Below are 19,128 nucleotides of genomic sequence, written 5' to 3'. Positions count from 1 at the left end.
ACCTTTTTGTTTTCCAAATTAGTACATGTATAACAGTCCCAAGGTCCAGTCCATTGCATTTATTTTCATGCTCTCTTCCCAAACTTGCCATGTTTATCCTTGTTGTTTTTCTTGAACTTGCCGTGATGCGTCTCCTTTTTCTTCATTTTTTCATGCTGAGGTCCTCCATTGCTTGCGGCTCTTCCACCCTCTAGTTTCCGCTTCTTATCACTAAAAAAAAGTCAATTCATGAGAAAGGACGCCACATTTTTAATTCCTTCAAATTCTAATGTATTTGTGTCTGTACCTTTTGATGCTTACGACAGCGGTGTTTCCTCCTTTTTTTAACGCCTGGTCCCAGTCCTCATCCTCTCCCCGTATCCTATACCTGTGGGTGCCAAACCTTTTATTTTAATGTACAGCCATTTTAAAAATTAGAAGCCTAGATCACTCATAACAAATATAATACTCACTCTTCAAGGTCCAGGTCTTTCACTTTTTCTAAATCTTGCTTGTGCTTTTCCTCGAACTCTTTGGCCGCTTCATTCTTTGGAGGAAACAAAATATGGGATATATTAATACCGTCAGCCATTGTATTGTTAACAGCTTTCTTATAATGGTGGTCATTTGTTTCATACTGTACTTTTTTTTTCTTACAACAACACACATACCAAATCCTCATTAAGGCTACAGACTGCAGGCTCCATTGCCACTTCTTTAGTTGTTGACATCTGTGCTTCAATTGCTTTCTCCTGGACACCAGTCAACACCTGCGGGAGACGATATTAACTGTAACCATTCTGGATTTGTCAAGTTATGACTAAGCTGCATGTCTTGAAAACAATTCAAATCAACTCACTTGCACAAATCTTCGGATCAGACGGTTGAATAGGCCCATGAGCTGTGAACTGGGAAGGTCTATTTCCTTTTCCAGCTGGTCCACTGATTTGTGTTGTAGTCCTATCCCCATAAGTAGAGCCTAGGAAAAACAATCAATCAATGCAAAAACTAGTAGTCATAAAAAGGCCTAAAGAAAACGATTAACTCACGCTTTGAGCGACCGTCAGGGAGAGGTCTCCAAGTTGCCTGAGGAAAAAGATGCGCGCCACTGACGGGATTAGGTCCATGATAAGGTGATAGTCAACCATGCTTCTTGAATACAACTCCAGGCGCTTCAGGTCGTAAGGAGTAAAATACAAAGCAAGTTCAGAATTGTCCAAGACTGTGGAGGCATAAAAAAGGTAAAATTAGGTTAAAGCATAATATCTAAAAATAAATAAATCCTCATTAATTGTGGTATTGTGATATATTGCTGCGTTTTTTTAATAAGCAATACAAAATGAAATGTGTAGCAGCTATATATTTTTGGATGTTGAACTTTTATGAACATTAATAGAGAGAACCCTTACTTCTGCTCTTTTCTTTGGTCCTCTTATTCTGAAGGATGCTAAGAGCCAGACCTGGGCGAAAGTTACTAAACTGGTAGGACAGAAGTGACAAAAAGCGCCGGCGGAAATCTAAAAAACAGAACACCCTTAATACTTTCTACACTGTACATGATTTATTTTCTTTTTTTTAACATGGCAGTTGAAGTTTACCTGTCCAAAAGGCAGTCAGCCACTGGCTCTGCTCTGGGGTTTCATCGGTGTTCAGCTCCTTCAACATCACACAAGAGTGCTCTCCTGTCAGGTCGTTCTGTTTGGGAGAATCAAAACATTTGTGTTGAAAACTTGACAGTAGTAGTCAGAGGTGTTTTTTTCCCTAATGTTGCTGGTAAACAATGGCAAATATTTAGTCTTTGTTTATTTTACACAATAATAATAATAAACTAAAAATAATTCTTACAGGTGTTTGTCGTAGATACACTGGAGTGTAGCCAGCCTTCTTCCAAAACCTGCCATTGTTGTACAGAGTTAACAATATTTCTTTATGTAAAATATACTCCTGCATTAAAAATAACACTCACTTGAGCAGTTTTTCAGTGAGACCATAGGAGACCCCAAGATAGTCCAGTTTTTCAGCTCTTCTTTCACTCAGCTTCAGCAGCAACGGAGGCAGCTCCTTTCTAGGGGTGATCACCTCCTCTAGAAGGCTCACAGCCTACATATAAACCAACAACACTCATAGTTAAATATTTATCAGTATGAAAATTTAGAATGAGATTGAGTTATGTGGGCGCTCATAAGTTTTTGCTTCGGCCAACTACTTTTGAGAAGAACGTTTACTGCTCAAACAAATAAACAATGTCGCACCTCACTGTTAACTGGAGTGATTTCTTTATGGTTTGGCAGAGTGTCATCGTCCATAGTTGGAAACTTGCCCTCATAATACATCTGAAGGAGCTGGAGAGCTCTGGAGCCATATCCCATCTGTTATACAGATTACAAAAACAACTTTTCACAGGAGGCAGATTTGTTTCCTGAATAATACATCTTTGTACACACTTTTCACTGGCAAATAAGTAAAAATATCAGGGGCTATATTTAAAACTTGTTTAACCACAAATAAATAGTGAATGCTTACCCCTTGGTAGTCTGGGTTAACAGCGATTCGCACCACTCTGCCTCCTGACATACTGCCGAACTCCATGTCTTGAAACTGTTACGAGTTAGAAATTTATATAAACAAATGAAAAGATTTAACTGACAGAAATGTAGAAATGTGTACCTGCTCTGAGACAGTCCAGGGAATCAGGTCCCCAGAAGCTTTCTTGCCTCTTGATAGACTATTAAGGATGGTCTGCCGTGAGATTTCTCCTTCCAGGCACACCTGAATGGTAGTAAAACATTAATAAATGATTTCTAATTGAAAGGAAAGCAAATTTGGCTAGACCAATGGTTCCCAAGGTGGAGTCTAATGCCAGAGTATGTTATGTCCACGGCTTGTTTTATGTACGTCTGCTATAACAATAGCAATTAAATCAAATCAATCTGGTGGTTTAAACCAGTCCGTCATGACTCATCGTCTTTGGCTCTACGGCAGGAATAGGCAGGGTCAACAATGCTTTTTTTTCTACAGCGCAGTAGTGCTTATCCTGCAGAATGAGCCATGTGCCCGACAAAAAGGAAAAACACAAGATTATTGTCTAATTTTAACATTGTCAAGGCAGAACTGCTTTTCTGTGTTTTGGTGGGGCAATAAACAGTGTAACACCAATCGGAAAAACAAACTTTCCTGGAAGTTTTGCCTGCGTCTCTTCTGCACATTTTCAGCTGAAGTGAGCGAAGCCAGGTCTCTACCGTGACTGCACCAAAACCCATTGCATGGCCCGGCTATCGTTTCTCTCACACGGACTCACTATGATCTGAAACTCCGGGGAACGAGAGCCCACAGCTTCCGATGTTGAATACGAGGATGGTGATAATCGGAGAAGAACAGAGAGGATGGCAGGAGGAGAGAATACAGAGACAAGGAGAGGGACACAGACCAATAGCTCCATGTGATGTTTCTTGAGGTGCAGGCAAACACAAGAGCATTGCCTAAAAATGGATATAAGCTCTTAAATGCCAGAGTTAAAAATTCAATATAAGCTGGCATTACCTGCTTCCCTGTGATTTAAAGCCTACATTATTACGTGACAGATTTGCCGTGCGTAAAACAGACATAAACTACTCAATGTAAATGCGGCGTAAGACCTCAGGGGCACTGTGTATTACTTCCAGAGGTGGGAGTAAGGCACTAGATTCAATTCCCAAGTAAGTCCAAGTCAATTGGTCATGGGGTCAAGTCAAGTCAGCCGGCTGGGATGAGGATCAGCACCTCTGAATCCGAGGCCATGCTTCTCCACCGGAAAAAGGTTACTCAAGTGGAAGAGTTCAAGTATCTTGGGGTCTTGTTCATGAGAAAGAGACGGATGGAGCAGCTTTTAAGCAGCTTATTGAAAGGTGTTAAAAAGTATTAATAAGCTGCCACATTGTTCATAGCCTCAACATCTTTTAAATACCTTACAAATTAGGTTGCTTATAAAACACTTAGGCAGATTACTGATGGTTATCAATGCCTGATTAATAGTTAACAAGCACACCTTAATATAAAGCGTTACCGAAAACCCTTGCTTGCCCTATCTGACCCAGTTTCTCTGCTGTATTTAATAAACTAGACTCAATAATATGTATAATATTTCAAGTCATGTCTCAAGTCACAAAAGGTCTTTAGTCCTTAGTCAAGTCTTTCTGGAGCATTTGTCAAGTCTCAAGTCCCAAGAAGTTTGATTTAAGTCTGACTCGAGTCAAGTCATGTGACTCGGGTCCTCCACCACTGTTACTTACTACTTAATACTTAGCCTACCATCATTGCTTTGGACTTTGAGAATGACTGGCGAGAGATTATAAGTACCTGGATTACTGCTAGAACCTCTGGGAGGGAGTTTTGTGTTGGAGGCACTGGAGGCAAGAGGCAGAAGAGGTGATGAGCCGGAGCATCAGACAACAGCTGCAGGTCGTTGGGAGAATTCTATAAACAAAAACAGTCAGTGGAGTGGTTCTCAAAACCTTTCATACCATGCAGTGACCATAAGTCCTGAAAAGGATCCCAGACCCGCTTCAGAAGAAACTGGCTGATTAAATCCCAACACCCACGCCTCTGTTTAGGCTGGTTATTATCATCTAAGAGAGCACTAGAGCACATGCGGGGTCTGCAAACCTCTGCAAAACCGTCATTTATGCAGATAATACACATACAACAGTTTGAGAATCACTGAACTATGCAATAGTGTACCTTGTAGTGTGATGCCACGTATAGAGCCATTAACCGCTGCAGAAACGCCTCGGATGCTTTGTGGTAACAGAAAAGTGTGTCTCTGTTCACATAATAGCTAGAAAAGTAGTTAAGACCAAAACCATTCAAATAATTTTAAAATACCACAGACAAAAGTATATATATATCAAAAATACTGAAATATCAATAATTGTATCAATCAATAAGGATTACATTGTAACTTCTTAACTTAACTTCTTAAAGCAAGTTAAGTGAGTAACACCAGGTACAACAGGTTGAATATAATCAAACTTGCTAAAAAGAAAGTTGATGACAAAAAAGATACAGGTCACAAGACTGTGGAAGTGGGCAGCCTGATATGAGCCTGGGAATGTTAAGACAGTCGAGACAGAGCAGATCGTTTAACCACTTTTCCACTGCGTCGCCTGGTGCATATCGAATCGACTCGTGCAGAGATACTTCATGAAGGGAGCGAACTGAAAGAAAACATAAGTCATGCATGTGTATTAGCATTATTACAACAGAAATGTTAAAATAAGAAAAAGTGCTCACCTGCTGCTAATCGTGCAGTGTTTGTGTTTTTGTTTTCTGCTGATAAAGTCTGCTGGCTGTCTGCGCTCTGCTGTCTCAACTGCTGAATCAGTTTGAGGGAAAGGGAGCGGCCTGTCCCTTCATACCTACACAATTACAAATGATTTTCTAGTAATTTAAGCCAACAAAAATAGTGCCTTGATGAAAATGCATTTGCAAATACATTTCACATTACCCATTAATTGTGGAGGCCATGAAAACCAGATAGGGTCCCAATAGCTTCTTAACCAAAGGCAAAGGAATGGCGGCAGCTTCATCAATGACAAGTAGTTCAGCTTGGCCCAGCTTCACTGCATCCCCAGGGTGGATGTACTGTGGGGTGCCAAAAACAACGAGGTCACAATTGTGTGTTTAAAAGAAGTTGCAAGTAAGTAAAATGTTTTACCTGGATGGTCTGTCTGTGCTCTTTGAAAACGTTCACTCTAACAACAGCTTTATTGAATTCTGGGTTCAGTGACTGGATAATTTCATAGTCAAGATGCTCCTACAAAACACAGATAGTTCAAAAAGGTATAGATGTGTACATTAAAAGTAAAAAATGTGTGAACACAATCTACCTGATACTGCAGAGCATCAAACCCCTTAAAAATGAACTCAAACATTGTGTGGAGGTTGTCAGGGCTTGGAGATGTTACAAAGATGTTGGAATAGCTGTGAGGAACATTTCATAGGAATCAATTAAATAGAGCACTTAATATAATGTGAAATAAATGTAACAATCATTTTACCCAAAAGCCACTGCCCCAGCAACTGCCAGTCCCAGAGCAGCAGACTTCCCCCGACCACGAGCTGCAGTCAGAGTCACGGTGCTTCTGAGCGTCTTCTCTGAGATCGCCTCAATGAACTTCAGCACTCCTTTGGCCTATACGGAGGCAAAGTCAAAACAAGATGCTTTAGTAATGGGATACACACATATATACAATCACTTTTATTTTTATTACAATACAATGATATAGATCTGTTTAATCCAACCTGATCCATTGTTCTGCAGCAGTCCACCAGCACACCCACAGGCTGAGTGTCTTGTAGAGTCTCCTTAAGGTCTTTCAGCTCTTGTTCATGAGGGGACAAGCCACCTTCCTAAAAGAGAAGAGGAAAATAAGGTCTACAAAGGACATAAGTTGTAACAAGAGGAACAGCTAGATGGGAATCTTGCCTGCGTTTTTGGAGGCACTGGTTTGATGTTTGTCATGTGGGTGGAGATGGGCAGGATGTTCAGTTGGTCATCAATGACTACACAGTTTTTACAGGATGCAAGTGACAAAATAAATCTATAATACAAAGGTTATCATTATCTTTATCAAAACATTGCATTTTTAGAAATTATTTATTATATAAATATTTGCCTTTCGTTAAATCTTCCCACCACATCCTGATGAGCCTCAGTCCTGTATCGTGAATGCACATCCTAAAAGAGCACAGGCCACGTAAAGTCATGTGAATGCAAACAGGAAAACACAGCACACTCACCATAGTCATAGTATAGAGCTGTTTCAGAGAGTTTATTGATCTTAATAAAAGGACCACAATCCCCCCTCCTTCAACCGTTTCAATTGTCCTTGCCAAGAGATTAGGGGTTAGAGCTTCAAAGTCCTGAAACACAGAGACAACAATGCAAACGTATGAAATAAATAAACGTATACATTTTTGAAACATTGGTGTCTGTTTTACACTGACCTGCAGAACACACATGCCGAAGGTGTTACCAAGGATCTTGTGTGTCTCGTTGTAATAACAGTAGCGGATGTTGGTGGCCGCGACAAAAAGCTCAAATGGATCATCCTGGTTCAAATTCAGTGTACCAGTTTTGATCTTCTTTTGCAGCTGCCTCATACGCTTCTTACGGTTACTATACAAAAAAAACAAAAAAAGTCCAATAAATAAAATGAGCTCATATCTTTAAAATGTTGTGTAGAATATAAGCATCCTCATTTTGTGTCTTGATCATTATTATATTGTCAGAAGAGACATGCAATTTAAACGTTAAATATCAACAAAATAAGTAACCCACTCACCTGCTGAAACCTAGGTCCTTTTTGTAGCACCACAGAACAGAAGGGCGAGCTTTGACAGTGGTTTTGGACAACATGTGATGCAGTATGACAACCTTCAGCAGACACACATCAAGTACTTAGTATTCAGGTTATGTACAAAAACATGGACATAGGAATAAGTGCGTGACGTAAATAAGCAATTTTACCTGATCTCTCCCACGATCCCCAACTACAACGAACAAGGTACGATGCTGCAAAGCGACTCCATTCTCAATCTGGACTCTAATCCGATTGTCCACCTTTTTACGGACTGTCGCCATTGCAATAGCCTAATGTTCAAGTAAGCGTATTAAAGTTATATTGCAATACAAGTCAATAGAAATGTGGTGTCGCTACTCGCTGTTCACCATAACAAACGTAATTAAAACGTTCAACTACACTCCAGGGACAAAAGTGTAGGAGCTGATATAGCGCCTATATTTTACCTTTAATTGACGAAAGGTTCAGCTTTCAGGTGGTGCAATTATGAGTCCTTTTTTTTTTCATTTGAACATGCCACACTTCATGCTGTTGCTAAACTCACGTGGAGACGTTTCTTCATGAAGGACCCCGACGTGACGTCATCTACGTGCGACGACGATGTTTTTTTGGGCCATGATTTTTTAATATTTATTCGAAAATTTGTAACGGAACTTCTATCGAAGTGTTTCGCTGGTGAACGCATCTATTAATTTTTAGTGATGAAGGCTGCAGAACATCAAGATTTCAACAAATGTTACATCTTTCAAATACATTTTACTGCTTTATACATTAGGTGCTAGAATAACTTCCTCTAAATCAAGTGGTTGATATTTCAAACATTAACACGGTTTATTTAACAAATCAAAACCAAAACTAGTAATGGTTGAAATCATTGAAGTTGAAATAAATAAAAATAGCTTTAATGCCTTGGTAGACCGCTGGGTGGAGTAGTTTTTCTATTGCACGCCAGATGGAACCCAAATAAACTTTTTAACATATTTTTTTTACGCATACAGTAAAAATAGTAAATCTCCCTTGACCATGGGTATGCAACACAACTTTATTGAAACTCTTGAAGCAACATCAATTTACAAACAAGAATATGGGAGTTTTCAAAAAAGGCTTTTAGAACCAAAATGACAGAACTGAGGAGGGGGGTAAACTCCCAAGGTTTGGACCAGCAGTGGCAGGCGCATTTTCATACAAAAAATAACTTATGAAATCTTTCAAGTTTACAGGAACATTATAAACACATGGCTGTTGTAAATCAATGATTGGATTTACATAATAGCTTGTGTTCACTTTAAAACGTTTCATTCATTTTGAGATATCAAAGCAGGTGTTCTTTGATTCAAGAAACATGTAAATAGCACAGATGAAAAACAACTAAAAAGATCAGAGTGAGCAGGGGAAAATGCGATCATGTATTTTCAGTGTGGTGCAAGTTAATCAGTCACAGTCATTTATATAAAAGGATTTTTCAGGAGCGCATTGCCTGAGTGCTGCCTCTCGAAACACCTCTAGATCCCTGGCCAGTCCCGCGCTTGTAGTTCTGTTGGTAACCATCCTATAACACAAAATAAATTCAATAATGTAACAAAGGACCTCATAAATATGACTGAAATGATTGCCCTCTTTACTTACCCTCTGGTAGTTTCCATTAGAGTAGTCCCGTGGTGTGCTGAACTGAGTTTGTCCATAGGCAGAGTTTGGAGTGTTGGTGAAGGGAGGACGATACCCATCATAGCCACCTTTAACAACATAGTTTACAACATCAGCACCCCAAATGTGCCTTTGTCTTAGGGAGACTATATCTGTCCAGGGTCTACGGATGAAAAATTGCCTTTTGGCTAATTCCGGTGCATTTACAGAAATGTTGATTAATGTACAGTGTCTCTGTCAAATAAATAAATGTGCCAATTCATACAAACTAAAGGCAAACTACAGTTGCAGAGCAAGTGTCTAAGTCTTGTTGCGCTACAAATTGCGGAATACGAAAAAAGCTGTCAAATGGCCAATTGAAACCTCTGCGATAAGCTAAATAAGATGCTTCAAGCACTTTGTTTTGCTTTATTTAATCAATCAATTAATCAAGTAAAGTGAATGATTCCAGGACATTTCTTTCTGCAGTCCCTCAACATTCAAGTCAACATTATTCTCAAAATGGATTATGATATGTTATAAATGTAAACGTAGCTATATGATTTATAACAGTTGTAAGCTTACCTCTGAAGCCATTTGATGACCCCCTGTATCCATTGACCATTCCTCTTGCGTTGCGTGGACCACCGCGGGACATGCCTCTGCTGTTGTAGAAGGACTGTCTCCCAAAACCTGCTCCCTGCTGTGACTGCTGTGGATGGGTTCCCGATTGGTCTTGGAACGCACCAACTGCCCGAAAAAACAACAACTATTGGAGATAAGGGACAGTCATTTAGGAAATCTAAATTCAAAATCAAATGCTCACCAGACATTTGTTCAGCCTGCATGTCTGTCTGCTCCACGGGATGTTGTGACTGGCTATTGAAGGCTTGGTTGAAAGAGTTTTGGTACTGACTGGCTTGATTTAATGCCTCTGTCTCATTTGCAGGTGGTACGGGGGCATTGAGGTTGAACACCTAGAGCACAAACCAAAGTTGCACAATGAAGAAGCCAATCGTAGAGATACAAAATTACAGTGCACTCTAAAGGCTCTAAAATTATTTCAACATATTTACCACATACATGCATACACACACACAAAAATAAAATGTGCGACAAGAAATGTAAACATGTTACAGACAGGATTTTCCAAACTTAGAGCAATGAGACATTTACAGAACGTGTTACCATTTAAATGTGTATTGTGCAAGTTTGTAGACATCTCCTTGAATCTCAACTAGTTGACTGCTAAAGGGGCAAGTGTGGGCATAATAATTCGGTAAATGTTTTTTGGGGCTTTTGGTCCCTACCACTAAATCATGTACAATAGGTTAATCCTCCAGCCAGGTGATTCTGACCCTCAGCATGGCTCCACATCTGGAGATGGGTCCCCAGACACCGGTCTACTGTGCCTGCCCGCTACAACCTGGCCTTTTAACTTGAATATATACAGTATATTAGAATGAGTATTAAGCCGAATTTTGGTTTAGGAAAGATGAGGATCATGTTTTGTGTTTTGACATGATTATAAGGAGCCTCTCACACATCTCATTGTTTTATGGTGCAAAAACATACTTAATGGGTAAACTAATAGTTTACTAATAGTTTATTCACCTAAAAATGTAAAAGAAAAAAAAAAGAAAATAATGTTGGAGGGTTTTAACAGTTTTTTCATTTTTCAAAATTCACAACATTTCCTAGCTAATGTTCTAATTGAAAGTTTCCGGAAATATTCTGCCTCTTTGCAACCCTACTCCTGGTCTATTCAGTGTTACTAACATCGGCCCATAAAGCAGTTTGTTAAATCTACCCTCATGGGTATCATTTATAGCTGGATGAATAAGTAAGTGCTTTATTTGTCATTGTACCGCGAAATTGTGTTCAGGTGTTAGTCCTGAGCCGCTGCGACTGAGCCGCGCTGCCATTGTGGGCCAACCTGACCAGCATATTTTTAGAGGTAGGGGAAACCAGAGCACCTGTAAGAAACCTGGCTGGCTGCCTTCAGTCTCCTCTGAAACGGTGCAGCACCGCCCCGTTTCAGAGCATGGTGTCCTGCACTGGTCAGCTCCACCTTCCTCCTGCGCAGCTCCCTCAACTCCACAGTCTTTCACCATCTTCTGGGAAGAGCCTAGCAGTTTATCTATTTAATTCCCCAGTGAACGTCCATTGGCCGGAACAACAGTAGGGACAGAAGGCATGTATGGCTCAGCTGTGAGTCTTGCCCGGATACTGCCTCCTTTGTCCCTTCCTCGTTTCCTGTAGCTCCTCTTGTGATTGTGACGCCTCCACTGTGGGGGGGCTCCTCGTGCCTCTTCAGTTTCTCAGAAAAAGAAATGTGTTGGTCTCAAATGGCTTTAGCTCATTAGCTAGCTGTTTGTTTACTTTTAAAAATCTGCCTTCTGCAGGACCATGATCGACTCTCTGTAGTAAAAAAAATCCATCGATCCCCACAAAAACACGGCAAAGACGTACAGAAGCATCCAGCAACACAATTTGGAACACAGAAACCACAAATGCAGCTTGCAGAAAAAGGCAAAACAAATGCAGCTGTACCGAGAGAGAGGGAGGTTGCTGCTTGTTTGCCATGACGTCTCCTTACAGCCTTTCATACCTTGGCAATGGTTATATGGTTAGCACTGAACACCTTGTGTTACATCGGTTTTACAAACCTTTTACATGTAAAAAAATATATACATATATACATTAAAACCTCAGTCTGTTCAATCGCTTTTCTTTGCCACACCTCTGCCTCAACGTTAAGCAGAAGCTGGTTACAATTTATTTTTCACTACCTTGATACGTAGAAATAAATTTAGTTAAATACAATGTATCTACTTTGTAATCATCTGTAATAACTTGGACCTACAGTATGTAGCACATACACAATGAAATAATATGTATTAGTACTTTGGAGGTACATAATGTAATAAGACACAAGACCCTTATGCTCCGTCCACACCAAACTCGTTTTGGCGCCTCCAAAGCGTCAGGTTTACATTTAAAATACATGGAGGACGCGCCTCCGGGGGGCGTCAAGATGTCCCGCAGCGCGTCACGCGCCTCCTCCGCGGCGCGTTTTGAGGTTTTTCGCGCTTGGTGAGCGTTTGACGCGCCTCCAGGGCGTCGAGCGCGGCCGACGCTCGAGTTGGGAAATGTTGAACTTTTTGGTGAAATTCGCGAGCGTCGACCAATCAGGAGCTTTCTCCCCATAGTGACGTACGTTGTAGCTAAGCCACCGGGGCAGATTCTACGCCAGCCCCACAGATGTCAACAAGTCGCAAGTCACGGACGTAGCTTCTTTGTGAACCGGAGCTACAGCCGCTCTGGGACTTTTTTTTTTTAAGAAAGACACATCAGTGCTTCTTTATCTAAACACCAGGATTAAAAGCGGCGGAAGTACCGTTGAAAGCGACTCTCGTCCGAGCGCAGCTCCTGGAGCAAATGGTGAAACTCGCCAAACTGAGAACGCCTTCGGACGATCTCATGAATCCAGACACGGCGCCGACGAGCCCGTAGACGACGTTGTCTGGCTTTATGAAGCAATAAAAGCCAAGCCACTCTCTCTATGTCATCCATGTTGATAACTGATAACTGATAACGGCTCCCAACGCGGTCCACGACGACGCTCTTGACGCGCGTCGAGAGCGTCTTGACGCTTGGTAACGAGCGTCTGACTTGAATGAGCACAGGCGTCCAACAACGGGCGTGACGCGCGTTTTTGACGCCCAAATCGAGTTTGGTGTGGACGGAGCATTAGGGTTAGGGCTTAAAGGAATAGGCCACCGTTTTTTCCATACTGAGATACTGTATGTTCTTATCTGAGCTTAGACGAGTTGATGCGTACCTGTCTGGTCTTTTCGCGTGCACTCAGTCACGCAAAATTACTTAAGATGTTGTTAGTATTTAGCTTCTCCTTTTCTCCTCTATGCGACCAAGCTCTTCCACGCTACAGTTACGTGAGCAGTTACACGATCCAAGTATAGTTACACAAAATTAAACATGTCGATTTCCTAAGCAGATAAAAAGGGGAACTATATTGTAAGGCGTAATAATCAAACTATACTTGGATCGTGTAACTGCTCACGTAACCGTATTTAAATAGGGAAAACTTGGAAGAGCTTGGTCGCTTCTAACTTCACCCCCATTTGGCCCCATAGAGGGGAGGAGGAGAGGCTAAATACTAACAACATCTTAAGTCTTTTTGCGTGACTGAGCGCACAAGTACGCATCAACTCGTCTTAGCTCAGGTAAGAACATATCTCAGTATGGAAACACGGTGGCCTGTTCCTTCAAGGTTAGGGTTAGAGTTAGGATCTTAAGTCTTATAATGTTATGTACCTCCAAACTACAAATACACATTATCCCATCATGTGTAACCCATAGGTACAACGTTATTACACATTGTTTGGCAGGTACAATGTAAGGATAGAGTAAAATAAAGTGTTACGCTATAATTGCGTTATAATTTTATAGAGAGACAAATCTGTCTCTTCTTCAATGTATGATTCACGTTCTTTTTGTCATCATTTGTCAAGAAAACAAAAAGCGACATTGTGATTTTATCATTCAAAAATCGTGATAGTCCATTTATAACACATGGCCCACCCCAAGCCCGGGGACTCTGATTAGTTGCTGAAATCAGCAAAGGGAGAGACTTTAGACAAATTATTCAATATTACTTGCATTACATCAAATTTCAGACTAAGGCGGTCAATTATGCACAAGCTATTACATTTATAAACATTAAAGTTACAGACCATCACTTTAACAGTGCCTTTGTCCATAAGATGTAGATCTGTGCCGTACTATGTTGTGGCTGAGCAAATGTGTGGAATTGATTGAAAGAAATTATATTAAAGCATTATTTTCAAATAAATAGTCTTACTGTTTGCATTGACTGGAATGGTGCCGCGTTGACATTGATGCCACCACTGTGAGGAGCTTTGGAGACTGGCTGAAACACTTGTGTCTGAGAGGCAGGGGGTAGAGCTGTGGAGGGGGGCGGCTGGTCTGAAGATAACGACATGGAGTTCTGGACAGAAAATCGGACAATTAAATATTAATATATTCAACATACAACAGTCACTTCTAGTCAGAAACCTGCTTACCTGGATGTTTTCAATAGGTTCTGCTGACGGGTGGGGATCTGGCGTGTGCGATGTCTGGTACATGGGGGGCGGCGTTGGAGAAACAATAGGAACCTAACAGAACAGTGTGTCAAGTTTCTACATACATCTTACATAGATTTTAAACAATGTTAATGGACTTACTTGTGAGGGCTCAGGTTGAACAGGAACAGAATTTGGTTGCGTTAAACGGGACTCTGGGTGAACTTGGGGAATACACTGAGTCAATGCCTAGAGTCAATCAGTGAATTTACAATAACTCGGATGTCCAAGACTTACCGGGAGAACAAACCATTTGTGGCATGTCCATGTTTTGTGCAGGTTTCATAGGCTGGGCGGAAACAATTGCAGGATCAATAGGCTGTCCATCAAACTCCAGCATAGAGTCCTGACAAAAATGAAATAAGAAATCGGGTTAATAATAGGCGTCCTTTTATCTAGTCAAAATATCCTTTTCTCTCACCTGCATGAAGTTGTACGTTCCTTGCATTTGTGCCATAAGGTCCTGCACCACCTGTTTTCGGACCATAGGGTCAGGTTGTGGGGAAGGGGGAGCTAAACTCAGGGGATGGGTGTCTAGTGGGACAGGAGGAGTCGTTTGCACCGGGGGTTGCTGCTGCAGTGAAACTACCGTCTGGAAAATATCAAATATATGTCAAAATAATTCATTCACATTTCAAGATGGTGTTGTACCCCAAAGCACCTCTGAATCTGTGGTCCAATCATCCCCCTGCTCTTTGTCACTGCTGCTGTATGAGGAGTCTGGAATGAACTGTCTGTTTACAAACTAGACACACAAATGAAAATTTAAACAAAGTAAATCACTTATAGCATGGAACAGAGTCAGATCCCTACCTCTGTAGTTTCAACAGCCACTGGCTCTGTGAACTCTTCAATTATTTCACCTTCTGTACAAAATAATGATTTTAAGTTATTTATTTTTTTAACATTTACAAATACTGAGTTTAGTGGCAGGTGTTTGCAGTAACCTGGATCGACCGGCTGCTCCTCTGCTTCTGACAATTCAGCAACTGCTGGGGCTGCGACAGGCTCTTCCTCCTCTTCCTCTTCACAAACTCCATTTTGATGAGCTGGAACCCGGTCAAAGTACCCACTTAGCAGAACCTGGTCCAACGTCTCTTTCAGTGCCTTGTCTAGAGAAAGAAGTAAAATCGCTAGATTTCTTATGGTGGCCTCAAAGGCTTAATAAAAAAAGGTCCATCTTTAAGAGAGTAATGTGTTGTTGTTTTTTGACAATCTAAATATACTTTATCAAATACGTTTCATGCATTTACGTTGAAATTTTAATAACCAGCCACAAAAGCAAAGGCATTTCCACTTCTGGATGTTTCAGGAAAAGCAGGTTGATGTGATTTCCTTCAGTGCCTCAGGAGAATACATGTAACCTCAAGTTACAAAAATGAAAAGGCCTCTCTCTGTTGCTTCTTTGAACTGGGTCACCCCCAGTAAATGAGAGTGCTCCAAAGCCCTGACCAGTGGAGCTACAGGCGACACTGGCAGCCTGCCCTGTGCTGACTCAGGACAGGCCTTCAGCCATGGGAGTGAATGCAGCAGGAGGAGTCCCAGGACACATGGGCCGAAAACAGTGCACTGTGCACTAAAAGAAGCTTTGACTATAGATCACAACACTCCAATGATGCATCAATGTTACAACTTTTGAACACCCTTTTCCATGAAAATGCCTTTTGAAAACAAAATACTGTAATATCTAATGAATAAAACAAGACAAAGAGTTCACAGATGACTGGTGTTGTCACCATCTGGAGAAATGTACTGCCAAATGATTCCACCATCAGCTGAGACTGAAGAGGCAAGTCAAGATGGAATCCTTTTAATTCATGCATTCAAGAGAGATATTTGGTACAAACCAAATAGTTAATTGTTAAATAGTGAATCAAAGCCATTTGTATTATGCTCATTATTATCCTTGTGATAACGATTATATCCATTATAATTACTGTAAATAGTGCACTCCATTTGTCTTTGGTACACATACAGATGTAGATGAACAATTTCGCCATAATCTACATCACTTTATGTATACACTGTTTACATGATTATTCAGTGCACTTTATGCATGGTTATTCATTAATGATTTTCTTAAGTGTAGACAAGACTGTGATCAAGAGCACTAGAGGAAAAAGATGGATATTACTTACAGGTTGTTCCAACCACGGCTTTGTCCCGTCCTTCCAGCAGGTCCCAGAGGTGCACAGATGCTTCCTCATACTGGTCAAACAACCTGAAGAACAAAGGCAAACCTATAGTATTTTTTTCTCAACACAAATCATATACTGTACAGGTTCTTGAATTGATAACTGATGCATGCACACCCACCTGATATTTTGGTCTCGGTCTGGCCCCACCAGCTTGTAAAACTCGTCCAGTGCAGTGAGGTCTGCGTCTGTGAGCAGAGGTGACCCTCCTGCTCCCTGTTTAAGGTCCTGCCGTACAGTGTCGTCTCCGAGTCGATCCAAAAGAAACTGCAACTCCAAAACAGTCTTCAGTCGCCTCTGCTCGGCCTCTTCACGCTGCAACTGCTCCCGTCGAGCAGTCTTCTTCACCGCCTTCTGAATCTGGGAGACACAAACCAACTTGGTACATAAACATCAAGTAATAAAGTGTACAGTATTATATTGTAAAGAGCAAGCCTTACATCTTGTCCCAGTTGAATAAACGTCTTGTGCAATTCTTTGGAAAATTCCAGGTTATTTAGGATTTCTTGGTATTTACAGAGTGCCTCCTAAAATAAAATACAATTATTATTAAAAAAAACATCAACTACTTTTTATAGTTGTAGTTTAAGACCCTATACAAACTAACTCCTAAGTTTCTTAACGTATTGGTCACTTTCACATGTTACAAAACTTCCATGCAAATTCATAACATTATTACAAACGCTTTATAATTAGATGCACAGCAATTTTCCCACAAATGTCTGAGTTGACAATATACTGAAGGGAGACATTAAATTTTTTCTACCACGACTAGAAACATTTCAGGTATAGTGATAATAAAAGTCTGTTGTCAATGCATTTATGACTATTGCACAAAGAACTGCGTTTTAACAAAAGGTCAGGAATGGTACTGAAAAGCTCAATCCGAGACTCGCTCACCAGCTGGTCCTGATTCAGACTCTCTCCTTTGTCCTTCCTGACTTGATAGTCGTCCAGTTTGCTCTATGCATGAAATGTTATTAAAAGAATCGTGAATAATAATGTCATTAGTGACAGTATGTCAGTGTGGTAGTGTGTAAAATGTTACCAAATTCTACCTTTTTCTTCTCCATGTTGCGGGCTTTCTTATCAATGACACCCAACACTTGTTTTAGCACCTCAGACTGTCCAGATGCAGAGCCCATCAACCCTGGAGCGGATCCCACCTCTGGGCTAGCATTCTGCACTGACCTGCTCGCATTCATTGCAGAGGGCATCTAAAACAGAAAGAAGATACATTAGCCTCACCAAGTGGCATAAATCCAGATACATTAGCTTGGAGGATGCTTTATGATCAAGCATTACATTCCAATCGCAGTTTTAATGAATAACTTTACAATGAAACAGATTGACAAAATCCACACGCAAAAATAGACAGCAAATTAAAAGTTCACATGTTGGCCAGGTTTATAACATACCATAAAGCTCTTGCATACATAGCCATTTGCCGCATAGCATTGATTGCCTAATAAAGCCAACAAACCCTGGACAATTTGTAATACTTCTAATGAACAACAGTATTCTAATCAGAGTATTTCCTTTACTACAAGATCCCTTTCGACACTGCGATGAGCTAACTTCATGTCCAGCTGTGATGTTTGGAAATCTCAAAACCATCTCGTATCATTCATCTGATCAACTTCTAAAGACAATTTATAACGCCGACAAAGTAGATATCTGAAGGTTAGTTAATCATATCTCTGCGTCCTTTCAATGGCAAGGAGAGATCGCCAGCTTTATTACCCAGGTTTGATAAAATGGCCCTGGCCTCAGAAGGAGCTAGCACAGACCGCGCTGTTAGCAAGTGTGGCACAGGCAACGCGTGCTAGCAAGTAGCCGGCAGGGCGCCCTGGTGCCTGGGAGAACGACCGCGAATTTACGCACCTTTATGTTTTATATCCACAGGGGAGCTTTGTGACGATATGTAGGAGATAGCCAAGTTGTTATTGTTGTTGTGTTGCTTAATTATGTCTTGGACTATTGTGGGATCCGCCCCGCCGGCCTCACCGACAACTGAGACGGTTCGTAAAACGGCGAAACTCTTTATAAAAGGCGAAGGTCCGTATTTAGCTCCCAAAGATATGCCTGAATACATATCCACAATAATGCCGTTTCAAAAACATAATGTTTGTTTCAAAATAATTTATTTAGTGTGTAAATTGCACAAAATATTAGCAGGGACTGATTATTATAAGTTAGTATTTATTTTAGTATTGTACATGTATTCTTATAGTCAGGCATATTTATGAATGGCCTCTTGGCACAAAATCTGCACAATCATTAGCTTTGATTAGACTAGTGTCCACTCCATGGTCCACTCCTCTGCCTTATACAGTATTTGTGACAGCTGTCCCATTGAGCTCTGGCTCTGTCCTGAGCCTGGGCACAGCTGTGGCACCACACTGCATTTCAATCATAACTGACACAATTGACATGGAGTACAAGTATAAGAGGAGCAAATGTTGGTCAAACTTTTGTTCAAGTTTATTATAAGTTATTAGAGAGGTCTGATATTGTATTATCTTTTGTAACATGTTCAGATAGAATAAACCCTAATATATGAACTGCTAATGGTCAGTAATGAACTTTTCAAACTACAGAAACAAAAGTGAAAGTGATCTGATTCTATTTACCAATGTGCCTTATGTGTCAAAACCAAACAAAAAACATAATAATAAAATGATAAAACTTACAAACATGTTGTTAATTGATGTATGCCTATTCATTATACATTTATTATACATATATCATGTGATAGAGGTAGAACTTGAAATCATTAATGCTTATCAAGCTACATATTATTATTTAATAGGTTTTGCTTCA

The 19,128-nt window shown here is 40.6% G+C and overlaps 2 protein-coding genes across 2 annotated transcripts; both read right to left on the bottom strand.

Annotated features, from left to right (window-relative positions):
* Positions 1-14: 14 nt before the first annotated feature.
* Positions 15-7,888, bottom strand: nat10 (N-acetyltransferase 10). The gene is made up of 29 exons (XM_079567717.1): positions 7,766-7,888; positions 7,487-7,609; positions 7,302-7,393; positions 6,964-7,135; positions 6,757-6,879; positions 6,633-6,694; positions 6,443-6,557; positions 6,259-6,366; positions 6,015-6,148; positions 5,844-5,937; positions 5,672-5,770; positions 5,462-5,598; positions 5,248-5,372; positions 5,021-5,171; positions 4,696-4,792; positions 4,315-4,431; positions 2,647-2,748; positions 2,503-2,577; positions 2,232-2,348; positions 1,946-2,079; positions 1,825-1,873; positions 1,578-1,674; positions 1,389-1,496; positions 1,029-1,201; positions 839-958; positions 651-749; positions 453-526; positions 287-367; positions 15-210 (listed from the first exon to the last, which is right to left on the bottom strand). Exons 2-29 carry the CDS (start codon positions 7,598-7,600, stop codon positions 66-68), a joined length of 3,114 nt encoding a protein of 1,037 aa, XP_079423843.1. The 5' UTR covers positions 7,601-7,609; positions 7,766-7,888; the 3' UTR covers positions 15-65.
* A 459-nt stretch (positions 7,889-8,347) lies between these two features.
* caprin1b (cell cycle associated protein 1b) lies at positions 8,348-18,350 on the bottom strand. Its single transcript, XM_079567946.1, has 18 exons — positions 18,190-18,350; positions 17,364-17,522; positions 17,206-17,268; positions 16,746-16,832; positions 16,427-16,665; positions 16,249-16,331; positions 15,058-15,222; positions 14,924-14,976; positions 14,772-14,855; positions 14,532-14,702; positions 14,348-14,456; positions 14,213-14,274; positions 14,051-14,143; positions 13,828-13,974; positions 9,769-9,919; positions 9,528-9,692; positions 8,946-9,052; positions 8,348-8,868 (listed from the first exon to the last, which is right to left on the bottom strand). The coding sequence occupies exons 2-18, from the start codon at positions 17,520-17,522 to the stop codon at positions 8,782-8,784; spliced, it is 2,025 nt and encodes a 674-aa protein (XP_079424072.1). The 5' UTR covers positions 18,190-18,350; the 3' UTR covers positions 8,348-8,781.
* Positions 18,351-19,128: the final 778 nt, after the last annotated feature.

This window comes from Gobius niger, assembly GCF_951799975.1.
Source record: "Gobius niger genome assembly, chromosome: 12".
Classification (NCBI taxonomy): Eukaryota; Metazoa; Chordata; class Actinopteri; order Gobiiformes; family Gobiidae; genus Gobius; species Gobius niger.
This window is presented reverse-complemented; position numbering and strand designations above follow the sequence as displayed.

Excerpts from the sequence above, each read along its gene's own strand:
- nat10 (XM_079567717.1), bottom strand. The coding sequence starts at position 7,600 with ATGGCGACAGTCCGTAAAAAGGTGGACAATCGGATTAGAGTCCAGATT. Across the intron at positions 4,793-5,020 it reads CTTCCACAGTCTTGTGACCT|CTATTATGTGAACAGAGACA; the intron begins GTATCTTTTTTG and ends CTACTTTTCTAG. Across the intron at positions 2,749-4,314 it reads AGGTTCTAGCAGTAATCCAG|GTGTGCCTGGAAGGAGAAAT; the intron begins GTACTTATAATC and ends ACTACCATTCAG.
- caprin1b (XM_079567946.1), bottom strand. The coding sequence starts at position 17,522 with ATGCCCTCTGCAATGAATGCGAGCAGGTCAGTGCAGAATGCTAGCCCA. Across the intron at positions 16,332-16,426 it reads GACCGAGACCAAAATATCAG|GTTGTTTGACCAGTATGAGG; the intron begins GTGGGTGTGCAT and ends TTTGTTCTTCAG. Across the intron at positions 14,144-14,212 it reads TTCAACCTGAGCCCTCACAA|GTTCCTATTGTTTCTCCAAC; the intron begins GTAAGTCCATTA and ends CTGTTCTGTTAG.